This window comes from Heterodontus francisci, chromosome 1 (assembly GCF_036365525.1).
Source record: "Heterodontus francisci isolate sHetFra1 chromosome 1, sHetFra1.hap1, whole genome shotgun sequence".
NCBI lineage: Eukaryota > Metazoa > Chordata > Chondrichthyes > Heterodontiformes > Heterodontidae > Heterodontus > Heterodontus francisci.
In genome coordinates this window covers 194,825,502-194,838,435 of record NC_090371.1, presented here as the reverse complement: position 1 = coordinate 194,838,435, position 12,934 = coordinate 194,825,502, and the positions used below count along the sequence as shown (strand labels likewise).

The window sequence follows — 12,934 nt, the reverse complement described above, 5'->3', positions numbered from 1 at the left end:
GCCCTTCCAAGATTATAGATTTATCCCATCCGGATTATTTGTTTAACGTCTTGGTTCAAGCATACCATGTAGGTTAAATACTTAGAAAATATGTCTTTTAATTCAAAAAAAGAAACAGAATTATGTTTCCCAAATCCTCTTCATTAGTCATGGACCATGCATGCCATGACATGCAGGCACACATCGGACATACAGATTCACAAAGCAATGCATGTCAGTTGGTGTTCATTTTTATAATACTGTGATCTGTGATGCCCTCTTGTGTTGAGGGCCTGTAATTATATTTAGCCCGTTCAGGACTAAAAGATTAACAGAATATGTTTTCAAAATATATAGTTTCCCATATCATAAGGTGATATGATTGAGGTTACTGTAATCTATTTAAGTAAAAATCACAGAGAGTACAAATGCATTCTTTAATGCCAACTTGCACATGTATCCTCCAGTTACTATAATACCTGCAATGGCAGTTAATTGTTCCTGAGAAGCCAGTTTGGTGAATTCTGTCCCAAAGTGGCAAAGAAGGACCACCACCAAGGCTTTTCTCCACGGGAATATGAATATTCACCGTCTTCATCTTCATGTCCTTGCTCAGTCCTCTCTAGATGATCTATCAGTTCTAATTCATCCATTCCATCATCGAAAGATTCAAAATCAATATCAGGCTGGAGACGACGCAGAACAAAGTCCACACGACCAGCCCCCTCCATTCTTACGGGTAAATATATCCTCTTCAAAACTCTTGTGTGACCTTGAGCATATGCACTTACAAAATGTGTACCTGGAGGCAGCAGTCTCCAATACTCTCCATTAGCAACTACAGCCAAAAATGGAAAACAAAGTTATATTAATAAAGCCAAAGGTGTAAACATGTTCTAAGAGTATATTGTGGTTTTACTAAAAATGTCGAAGAGGAAATCCTCATAAATACATTTACAATATCACTAAATGTGGCAACCAAAGAAACTCTTATCCCTTTAACTTATTCCAGTTTTTCACTTTTACCTGAATGTATATTATGTCGGATTCCTCTAACTTTGATCTGTGCCCCTTTAATTCCTCTTCCTCTGTCATCCTTTACAATTCCTTTTATTCCTCGATGCACCTACAAGACAAGCACAACATTGCGACTTAGTTTCAGTCCTTACTGAGAAATGGTGCTCTCTATATGGGTGGCACATTGGCACAGTGGTTAGCACCACAGCCTCACAGTTCCAGCAACCTGGGTTCGGTTCTGGATAGTGCCTGTGCGGGGCTTACAAGCTCTCCCTGTGACTGCGTGGGTTTCTGCTGGGTGCTCTGGTTTCCTCCCACAGCTAACAACTTGCAGATTAATAGGTAAATTAGCCATTATAAATTGCCCCGAGTGTAGGGAATATGGGATTAATGTAGGATTAGTATAAGTGGGTGGTTGTTGGTCAGCACAGACTTGGTGGGCTGAAGGGCCTGTTTCAGTCCTGTATCTCTCTATATCAATGGGAGTTCATGGGAGAGATAATCAATGGGTGCTCACTCATTTTACATTGACCAGAAGCTTTTGGAAAATTTCAAACTAGCATTATGGGTTTGGTGATTGGCATGCCATTGTGGTTGGAAGAAGAGGTGGAGGAGGCAAGCATCTAGAGACCTGCAGCCTCAGAAAGATGAAGCAGGAAGAGCAAAGCACACAAGAGGCTTATCCTGTTCCAGGGCAAGAACTTCATAACTGCAGTTCAGCGAGGAGGCTGAGCTTTAGCGGGGAGGCTGTCATACAGCCATGTCACCTGCCATTGTACCAACTGCAGTCTGGCACCAATTCACACTTGTCCTTGCCTGTAGCTCTGAAGGTCACCATGGCCCTGAACCTTTATGTCTTTGGGTCATTTCAGGATGCAGTAGGTGACATGAGCAGCATTAATCAATTAGCTGTGCATGCCTGCACCAAGCAGGTGATGGATACACTCTTTGCCAGAAACAACAACATTATCTCCTTCCCTGAGGCAGCCACAAAGCAGGAAGGCAGGACTCTGGGCTTTGCAAGGGTTGCATGATTTCCCCAGCTGCAAGGCATCATTGACTACATGCACATGTCCTATGTCCTCCAACACAAGACCCTAGAGTATATGTCAACAGGAAGGGCTTCCACTCACAAAATGTCCAGCTATTGTGCAAGATGGGGCCACGGAGTGATGGTGACTGAATATGAAAAATTCTATTCCATTACATGTGTATCTGGATTTTCACCACAGCTTTTGAATCACATTGTATGATCTGGGCCAATTCTTCATGAAAACCAAAGTCTAAAAGTCTTGTCTATGATATGAAAAAATGCTGAGAATGCAATGGGATATCAACTTGTAACTTAGGTAAAAGGTATATCCAATATATACATCACTTGTATTGCAAGGGACGACTAAAAATTGTTTTTTGGAGTAATGGATGTAGAAATTTTCTGAAGAGTGATGAGCCCTGAAGGCACCAGGAGATCTGGGACAAGTCCCCAAGAAATTTAGATTTTTAACACTTTTTGTTGCATTTTTCCAGAAAGTTTTGGAGCATATTGGCTTGTGTTTTGCTGCAATAATAATGAGGCTATAAGCACTCAGCGTTATGACGTGATAAATCTGATAGCAACTTCTGGCACCCGCACAGGCGCAATTAAAAGTGAAAAATCCAAAATTACTATCAGAGATAGCTGGCTCTTCCATGTGGTCCTCACCGATAGATTTGGCACTGAATGATTACAACAGCATAAACTTGGATAATGACCCTTCGTTCTGCTCACAAAAACAGCTGCGAAAGTTAGGACTGGTACATTTAGGAGTAAGTGAATTTTTAATGGTGGAATAAATGATTAGAAATGCTGAACAACATCTCTAGTCATGAAAATTTATCATTACAAGCATGGAGTTTCATTGCTTCATAACAAAATAAAGTTGGAGAGTTCAAAAAATAAAAATTAAAACTTTTGTTTCGGGTTTTCTGTCTGTCTATTTTATCTCCCTCTCTTAATCCCATCTGTATTTCCCAATCTTTATTATGCTTCCTGTACGTGATTTAAATGTAATTTATACATAGAATCTTCTGACAAGAGATATTTCCTTCTTTTTAGTTCCTGATTTAGACTGTGCATGGTTCAGTGAGGATTCTTCAATTTGAATGGTTTAAGAGTCTTGCTGTTGCTTGGCCTGTTGACAGGCGCCACAGATCCCCTGTAGAGGGGACCACATTGAAATGCATAGTCATACAGTTATATAGTACAGAAACAGGCTCTTCAGTCCATGCTGGCCATCAAGCACCTATCTATTCTAATCCCATTTTCCAGCACTTGGCCCATAGCCTTGTATACTATGGCATTTCAAGTACTCATCTAAATACTTCTTAAATGTTGTGAAGGTACCTGCCTCTACCACCCCTTCAGGCAGTGTGTTTCAGATTCCAACCACCCTCTGGGTGAAAGCATTTTTCCTCAAATCCCCTCTAAATCTCCTGCTCCTTACCTTACATATATGTCCCCTGGTTATTGACATCTCCGCTAAGGGAAAAAGCTTCTTCCTATCTACCCTATCTATGCCCTTTATAATTTTGCATACCTCAGTCAGGTCCCCCCTCAACCTTCTCTGCTCTAAGGAAAACAACCCAAGCCTATCCAGTCTCTCTTCATAGCTGAAATGCTCCAGTCCAAGCAACATCCTGCTGAATCTCCTCTGCACCCTCTCCAGTGCAATCACATCCTTCCTATAATGTGGTGACCAGAACTGTACACAGTACTCCAGCTGTGGCCTAACTAGCATTTTATACAGCACTAACATAACCTCCCTGCTCTTATCACAGAATCACAGAATAACACAGTGCAGAAGAGGCCCTTCGGCCCATCGAGTCTGCACCGATGCATTAAAGACACCTGACCTGTCTACCTAATCCCATTTGCCAGCACTTGGTCCATAGCCTTGAACGTTATGATGTGCCAAGTGCTCATCCAGGTACTTTTTAAAGGATGTGAGGCAACCTGCCTCTACCACCCTCCCAGGCAGTGCATTCCAGACCGTCACCACCCACTGGGTAAAAAAGTTCTTCCTCAAATCCCCCTTAAACCTCCTGCCCCTCACCTTAAAGTTGTGTCCCTTCGTAACTGACCCTTCAACTAAGGGGAACAGCTGCTCCCTATCCACCCTGTCCATGCCCCTCATAATCTTGTACACCTCGATCAGGTCACCCCTCAGTCTTCTCTGCTCCAACGAAAACAACCCAAGCCTATCCAACCTCTCTTCATAGCTTAAATGTTCCATCCCAGGCAACATCCTGGTGAATCGCCTCTGCACCCCCTCCAGTGCAATCACATCCTTCCTATAATGTGGCAACCAGAATTGCACACAGTACTCCAACTGTGGCCTTATCAAAGTTCTATACAACTCCAACATGACCTCCCTGCTTTTGTAATCTATGCCTCGATTGATAAAGGCAAGTGTCCCATATGCCTTTTTCACCACCCTATTAACCTGCCCTTCTGCCTTCAGAGATCTATGGACAAACACGCCAAGGTCCCTTTGTTCCTCGTAACTTCACAGTGTCAGGCCATTCATTGAATACTTCCATGTCACGTTGCTCCTTCCAAAGCGTATCACCTCACACTTTTCATCTGCCACTTTTCTGCCCATTTGACCATCCCGTCTATATCTTCCTGTAACCCAAGACATTTAACCTCACTGTTAACCACTTGGCTAATCTTTGTGTCATCCGTGAACTTACTGATCCAACCCCCCACATAGTCATCTATGTCGTTTATATAAATGACAAACAATAGGGGACCCAGCACAGATCCCTGTGGTACGCCACTGGACACTGGCTTCCAGTCACTAAAACAGTCATCTGTCATCACTCTCTGGCTCCTACAGCTAAGCCAATTTTGAATCCACCTTATCAAGTTACCCTGTATCCCATGTGCATTTGCTTTCTTGATAAGTCTCCCATGTGGGACCTTGTCAAAGGCTTTGCTGAAATCCATGTAAACTACATCAACTGCACTACCCTCATCTACACACCTGGTCACATGCTCAAAAAATTCAATCAAATTTGTTATGCATGACCTCCCTCTGACAAAGCCATGCTGACTATTCCTAATCAAATTTTGCCTCTCCAAGTGGAGATAGATTCTCTCTTTCAGAATTTTCTCCAATAGTTTCCCTACCACTGACGTGAGACTCACTGGTCTGTAGTTCCCTGGCTTATCTCTACAACCTTTCTTAAATAGTGGGACCGCATTAGCTGTTCTCCAGTCCCCTGGCACCTCCCCCGTAGCCAAAGAGAAATTAAAAATATGGGTCAGAGCTCCTGTAATCACCACCCTCACCTCCCACAGCATCCTGGGATACAAATTGTCTGGACCTGGAGATCTGTCCACTTTTAAGCCTGCCAAAACCTCCAATACCTTGTCACTCCCTATGACAATTTGCTCAAGAACCTCACAGTCTCTCTCTCTGAGTTCCATATCTACATCCTCATTCTCTTGGGTGAAGACAGATGTGAAGTATTCGTTCAACACCCTACCAATGCCCTCTGGCTCCACCCACAGATTTCCCCCTTGGTCGCCAATGGGTCCTGCTCTTTCCCTGGTTATCCTCTTCCCTTTGATATACTTATAGAATATCTTGGGATTTTCCCTACTTTTACCAGCCAGAGCTTTCTCATATCCCCTCTTTGCTCTCCTAATTGCTTTCTTAAGCTCCATCCTACATTTTCTGTACTCCACTAATGCTTCCGTTGATTTGCTCTCCTTGTATTTGCTAAAAGCCTCTCTTTTCCTTCTCATTGTACCCCAAATGTTTCTGGTCATCCATGGTTCTTTGGGCTTGTTGCTCCTACCTATTACCCTGGAGGGAACATGTTGGGCCTGTGCCCTCCCTATTTCCTTTTTGAATGCCCCCCCCCACTTCTCTTCTGTAGATTTCCTGACAACTCTTTCCAGTCTACCTTGGCCAGATCCTGCCTTATTTTACTAAAATTCGCTCTCCCCCAATCCAAAACCTTTTTTTGCAACTTGTCTATTTCTTTCTCCATAACAATCTTAAATTGTACCATGTTGTGGTCGCTATCACCAAAATGCTCCCCCACCAACACATCAACCACCTGTCCGGCTTCATTCCCCAGAATTAGGTCCAGCACTGCACCCTCCCTTGTTGGATCCTCTACATATTGAGCTAAAAGGTTCTCCTGTATACATTTTAAGAACTCTACTCCATCGAAGCCCTTAACACGATGACTATCCCAATTAATATTGGGAAAGTTGAAATCACCTAATATAATTACCCTATTATTATTTTTACACACCTTTGCGAATTGCGCACATATTTGCTCCTCAATTTCCCGCTGACTATCTGGGGGTCTATAATAAACACCTAGCAATGTGGCTGTCCCTTTTTTATTCCTAAACTCTACCCATAAAGCTTCATTTGATGACCCCTCCAAGATATCATCTCTCCTTACCGCAGTAACTGACTCTTTAACTAATATTGCAATGCCCCCTCCTCTTCTACCCCCTCCTCTATCTCGCCTGAAGATTCTATATCCCGGGATATTGAGCTTCCAATCCTGCCCCTCTCTCAACCATGTCTCCATGATGGCTACCGTATCACAATTCCACGTGTCAATCCTTGCCCTTAACCCATCCGCTTTACCTGTAATACTCCTGGCATTAAAGTAGAGGCCATCCATCCTGGTCTTACTCCCTTGAAACTTACTTCCGCTGTATTTCCTCGGACCTGTTTGCTTTCCTGTGTTTAGCTGTGTCCCTATTCTGCTGGGAGTCTGCGTCCCCTCCCCCTGCCAAATTAGTTTAAACTCCTCCCAACAGCACTAGCAAACCCACCAGCAAGGATGTTAGTACCCCTCTGGTTCAGATGTAGACTGTCCTGCTAGTACAGGTCCCACCTTCCCCAGAAAAGGTCCCAGTGGTCCAGGAATCTAAAACCCTCCCTCCTGCACCAACTCTTATGCCACGCATTCATCTGTGCTATTCTCCTATTTCTATACTCGCTAGCACGTGGCACTGGGAGTAATCCAGAGATTACAACCCATGAGGTCCTGGTTTTAGTCTACTGCCTAACTCCCTGAATTCTTGATGCAAGACCTCATCCCTCTTTCTACCTACGTCATTGGTACCAACATGTACCATGACCTCTGCCTTATCACCCTCCCCCTTCAGGATGCCCTGCAGCCGTCAGTGACATTCCGGACCCTGGCACCAGGGAGGCAACACATCATCCTGGAATCACGTTGACGGACACAGTAGCACCTATCTGTTCCCCTGACTATAGAATCCCCTATTACTATTGCTATTCCTCTCTTTCCCCCTTCCTGTGCAGACTTATAGTCTATGCCTCGGCTAATAAAGGCAAGTATCCCATATGCCTTCCTAACTACCTTATCCACCTGTGCTGCTGCTTTCAGTGATCTATGGACAAGTACACCAAGGTCCCTCTGACCCTCTGTATTTCCTAGGGTGCTACTATCCATTGTATATTCCCTTGCCTTGTTAGTCCTCCCAAAATGCATCACCTCACGTTTCTCAGAATTAATTTCCATCTGCCACTGCTCCGCACATCTTACCAGCCCATCCCCATCGTCCTGTAATCTAAGGCTTTCCTCCTCACTATTTACGACACCACCATTTTTCGGGTCATCTGCCAACTTAGTGATTGTACCTCCTATATTCACGTCTAAATCATTAATGTACACTACAAACAGCAAGGGTTCCAGCATCGACCCCTGTGGTACACCACTGGTCACAGGCTTCTAATTGCAAAAACAACTCTCGACTATTACCCTCTGCCTCCTGCCACTAAGCCAATTTTGGATCCAATTTGCCAAATTGCCCTGGATCCCATGGGCTCTTACCTTCTTGACCAATCTCCCATGCGGGATCTTATCAAAAGCCTTACTGAAGTCCATGTAGACTATATCAACTGCTTTACCCTCACCTACACACCTAGTCACTTCCTCGAAAAATTCATTCAAATTTGTTAAGACATGATCTCCACCTGACAAAGCCATGCTGACTATCCCTGATTAATCACTGCCTCTCCAAGTGGAGATTAATCCTGTCCCTCAGAATTTTTTCCAATATTTTCCCTACCACTGATGTTAGACTCACTGGCCTGTAATTACCTGGTTTATCCCTACTACCCTTCTTGACTTAGCTGTCCTCTGGCACCTCTCCTGTAGCTAGAGAGGATTTGAAAAATCATGTCAGAGCCTCTACAATCTCCTCCCTTGCCTCACATAGCAGCCTGGGATACATCTCATCTGGGCCTGGGGATTTATCCACTTCTAAGCCCTCTAAAACCACTAATACCTCTTCCCTTTCAATGCTAGTTTGCTCAAGTATATCACAATCCCCCTCCCTGATCTCTACACCTACACCGTCCTTCTCCGTAGTGAACACAGATGAAAAGTAATCATTTAAAACCTTACCTACGTCCTCCAGTTCCACACACAGATTGCCACTTTGGTACCAAATGGGCCCTACTCTTTCCCTGGTTATCCTCTTGCCCTTAATATACTTATAAAATGCCTTGGGATTTTCCTTTATCTTGTCCAGCAGCATTTTTTTATGCCCCCTCTTCGTTCTCCTAATTACCTTTTTAAGTAACCCCCCCCCCCCCTACACTTTCTATACTCCTCTAGGGCCTCTGCTGTTTTCAGCACTCCTTTTTTTTCCTTATCCAATCCTCTATATCCCTTGACTTCCAGGGTTCCCTGGACTTGTTGGTCCTACCTTTCACCTTCACGGGAACTTGTTGCCCCTGAAATCTCACTATTTCCTTTTTGAATGACTTCCACTGGTCTGATGTAGACTTTCCTACAAGTAGCTGCTCCCAATCCACTTTGGCCAGATCCTGTTTTATCATATTGAAATCGGCCTTCCCCCAATTCAGTACTTTTATTTCCAGTCCATCGTTGTCCTTTCCCATAACTACCTTAAATCTTACAGAGTTATGGTCATTATCCCCGAAATGCTCCCCCCACTGACACTTCTACCACTTGTCCAGCTTTATTTCCTAAGATTAGGTTCAGTACCGCCCCTTCTCTTGTAGGAATTTCTACGTGCTGGCTTAAAAAGCTCTCCTGGATGCACTAAGAATTCTGCCGTTTAAGCCTTTTGCACTCAGACTATCCCAGTTAATATTGGGGAAGTTGAAATCCCCTACTATTATTATCCTATTATTTTTACACCTCTCTGAGATGGCCGATATCTCTGCTGACAAGAAAAGTCTGTGGGCAACTGTATATGAGGTGAATGGTGAAAGCCAGTCCTTTACCACTGAGAGGTATATCTGGCCATGTGTTTCAACCTTTGAAGCCAAAAATCATTTATTTTGGAAGATTATGTTTTAAATAGCAAAATAAAGTAGCTGTACACACTTTAATATATCTTAAGCTTCAAATCAAATTTGATCCCAATCAGTGACAAATATCACTCACTTCTTTTTTGTGGATTGTAGGAGCACAAGGGTTAAAAAATAATGGGGAACATAACAAAGAACAGAATTGCCTTATTAATCTATCACTGATGCCAAGTGATCATGATCCAGTACAGTAGGCTTTAGAGTTTGCTCATGCCCACACTTCCATGCATACGCTCATAGTGCCAGGTTTTGTGCATGCACACAAGTGTTCCAGTTCCAGGAGTACACAGAATGGCTTGAAATCTACATATATATACTCTGCATATATGCACAAACATATTTCAGCGATCTCACGGGGAACTTAAGGAAAAATGCTTTGAGACTGGAAGAGGTGCTGATTTCTGTCAGAAAAGGCAGTGATAAACAAAGGACTCAGAAAATGCATGGCACTTGTTCCTCCTAGTTGAGTTCTCAGAAAATTTACATACTAAAAGGGCTTACCACCTAACTTGGGTGAATGCTTTGTCAGTCCAAAAATTATGTTTAAATTATGCTGACAACCAATTTAAGATTGTCAGTAGGGTTCGCAGTGTGGCGCATTTGCATGCACTGGAAGCTACATATGTTAATAGACAGGGCCCTATTCTTCGCAGACACAAAGAACATGTTCACACATTGTGCCTGTTTCAGCTAAACAAAGTAAGTGACAGCCATTCGCTGGATTCATTGCTCAGGGTAAGGTCTTGACAAATCAAAGTCTGGTTTAAATTTCAAACAAAGCTTGACAGTTAACTGTTGGTCACCATAAACTGGTGCATTCTCCATGGCAACACCTCTACCAATCAGAGTTCACTTGCCAACCAATCAGCACTCTCTTGTCATACAATATAATGTTATTGCTTTCCCTTACATTGGTATTCTTGTGGATTGTCCTGATGAGTGCAAGACAAAAAGCTTCAACAACATGTCTCGATTTTCAGCAATACTTTCCTTTTAGTTATTATACCTCAACTCATTTTAAACCAGTTCAGGATTTACCTCTTCTCGAATTTCTTTCTCTTTTGTAAACACAAAATCACCATGGGATTTCCAGGCCATAGTATTTATTAAACTAATAATTTGACCTAGTTTGACCCAGTTTGACCCAGTTTCCCAGCAGTTACATGACTAAAAGACTCCGGTAAAGGTTTCCTTGTCATGTCCGCCAATTCACGTAACCCAGAGACAAAGTGAAGTGAAGGCAAACAAGTTGGATTAGATTAGAGATACAGCACTGAAACAGGCCCTTCGGCCCACCGAGTCTGTGCCGAACATCAACCACCCATTTATACTAATCCTACACTAATCCCATATTCCCAACAAACATCCCCACCTGTCCCTATATTTCCCTACCACCTACCTATACTGGTGACAATTTATAATGGCCAATTTACCTATCAACCTGCAAGTCTTTTGGCTTGTGGGAGGAAACCGGAGCACCCGGAAAAAACCCACGCAGACACAGGGAGAACTTGCAAACTCCACACAGGCAGTACCTGGAAGCGAACCCGGGTCCCTGGAGCTGTGAGGCTGCGGTGCTAACCACTGCGCCACTGTGCCGCCCTAAAGGAAAGTCTCGTAGCCCATTTAGAAGTGTAAAGTTCTATATTTTAAAAATAAGTATACTCATGAGGTTCAAGCTATCGAAATTACGACAACTAAACAAATTAATACAAAAGTATTGTAGCTAGTTAATGCTGTAATGTTGATTTTTAAAGTTATTTTAGTCATAAAATACCTCAGTGTTCCTAAATGATACTTGTTTCATTGATTAAACTCTAAAAAATACCATTTCCATGTAGGTCAAGAGAGCTTCCTTGTTTTCTTGCCAGGCTGGATAGAGATCCTCTTCTGGAGGATATTTCTCACACCCAAGTTCCAATGTTATCTCAAAACAGTTTGTGTGCAAATAATTAAAATCTTGCATTCCTGAAATTATAAAATAGATGTGGTAGTACTTTAAAGGTTCATTAACATATACAAAAGCTGACTTGTTTCATGAGATTCTTATAACATTTGCACAGTAATCCAGTACAAAATTGTTCAAGGGCAAATGAATATGTTTCTGAAGAAAACTAATTGAGAGATATGATGAGAAGGAGGGTGGGTGGAGTATAAGGAGGAGAGAAATATGTCAGAGCCAGCAGTGTGTACTATCTACAAGATGCCCTGCAGAAACTTACCAAGACTCCTTCGACAGCACCTTCCAAGCCTGCAACCTTTGTCACCTAGAAGGACAAGGGCAGCAGATGCGTGGGAACACTACCCCTCGCAAGATTGCCTCCAAGCCACACACCATCCTGATTTGGAACTATATTACTGTTGCTGGGTCAAAATTACAAACTCCCTTCCTAACAGCACTGTTGGTGTACCCACACCCCAAGGCCTGCAGTAGTTCAAGAAGGCAGCTTGCCACTACCTTCTCAAGGGCAATTAGGGATGGGCAATAAATGCTGGCCTAGCCAGTGATGCCCACATCCCATGAATGAATAAATAAGAAACACCAAGTTAAGTCTAGGAGAGGGAGTGTTGCAAGGGTCTCATGGTTTGGGAGAGAGAGCCTAGGGCAGCAGAGGTTCCAACATGCTTTGTAGGGCTCAGAGGAGCTCTCTTGCACGTCCTGGCCGGCATTAAGGAAAGATTTTTTTTTAACTTACCTTCAGTGACCTTGCTGGTCTCCGAACACCTACAAGTATGGTTAAGGAGGGCGCCCCACGGAGGCATACATTAAAATTGCAGATCAGAAAGAAATGAAGCCTTTACATTTTAACTGCTCTTTTATTGCTGATAGGGGTGAAATAAAACTTTCCTGCATCTCAGAAAATTAAGTTACTTTCAGATTTCCACTTGCAGTAGTGTTTTCAACAGAAATCTCATCTTCTGACTCATGCGGTAATCTCTGAATAAGACACATTGATGGCAGAGTACTTCAGTTTGAACATTACATATCTGCTGTCTTTCGTACCACACTGGCACCAGAGGTCTCTCAAAAATGGCAGAGACAGTGAGACCACTTGAAAGGTTGGAACTGAATTGTCTCCCTTCCAGTAATTGGGATGTGTCTCCAGGCAGGTGTCTATCAAGGAAATGAGCCCTGACGTCAGCTGATTTCCTAACCTAGAGGTCATTTGAGTATTGGCGGTGGGCACAGCAGCCTCTATCAAGCAGTCCTGGTGAAATGGGAAGTGGTGTTTTGCTGTGGAGGTAGAGGTGCAGGCCACCTCTAAGCAGCCCATAAAATGGGAAACTTTTATATAAAAACTAAAATTCTGCTCATCGTTTTGGGCCTGTGCAGTGCATCAATCTGAGATCAATTGCAATGGCCCCACAAGTCAACACAATTTGTGGGGTCCTCTCCACCTCCAATGGGACAATGGATGATTGGCTCTGAAAGGCATCAAATTGTGTCCAGCACTCTAAGTATGCAAATTAGAGATAAATATGTCAGAGGACATAGTTCCTTTATTTGCATATATTTGGAATACACATGGCCATATGTAGGTATGGCCAAC

General features: G+C 43.1%; 1 protein-coding gene across 1 annotated transcript in view; it reads right to left on the bottom strand.

The window, feature by feature from the left end:
- Positions 1-250: 250 nt before the first annotated feature.
- cpz (carboxypeptidase Z) overlaps positions 251-12,934 on the bottom strand; it is a 92,585-nt gene continuing 79,901 nt past the window's right edge. The window contains exons 10-12 of the mRNA XM_068019006.1: positions 11,212-11,351; positions 1,006-1,105; positions 251-817 (exon numbers count right to left, since the gene is read on the bottom strand). Of these exons, the coding sequence (XP_067875107.1) occupies positions 471-817; positions 1,006-1,105; positions 11,212-11,351 (587 nt within the window). The 3' untranslated portion in view covers positions 251-470. The remainder of the gene's footprint in view (positions 818-1,005; positions 1,106-11,211; positions 11,352-12,934) is intronic.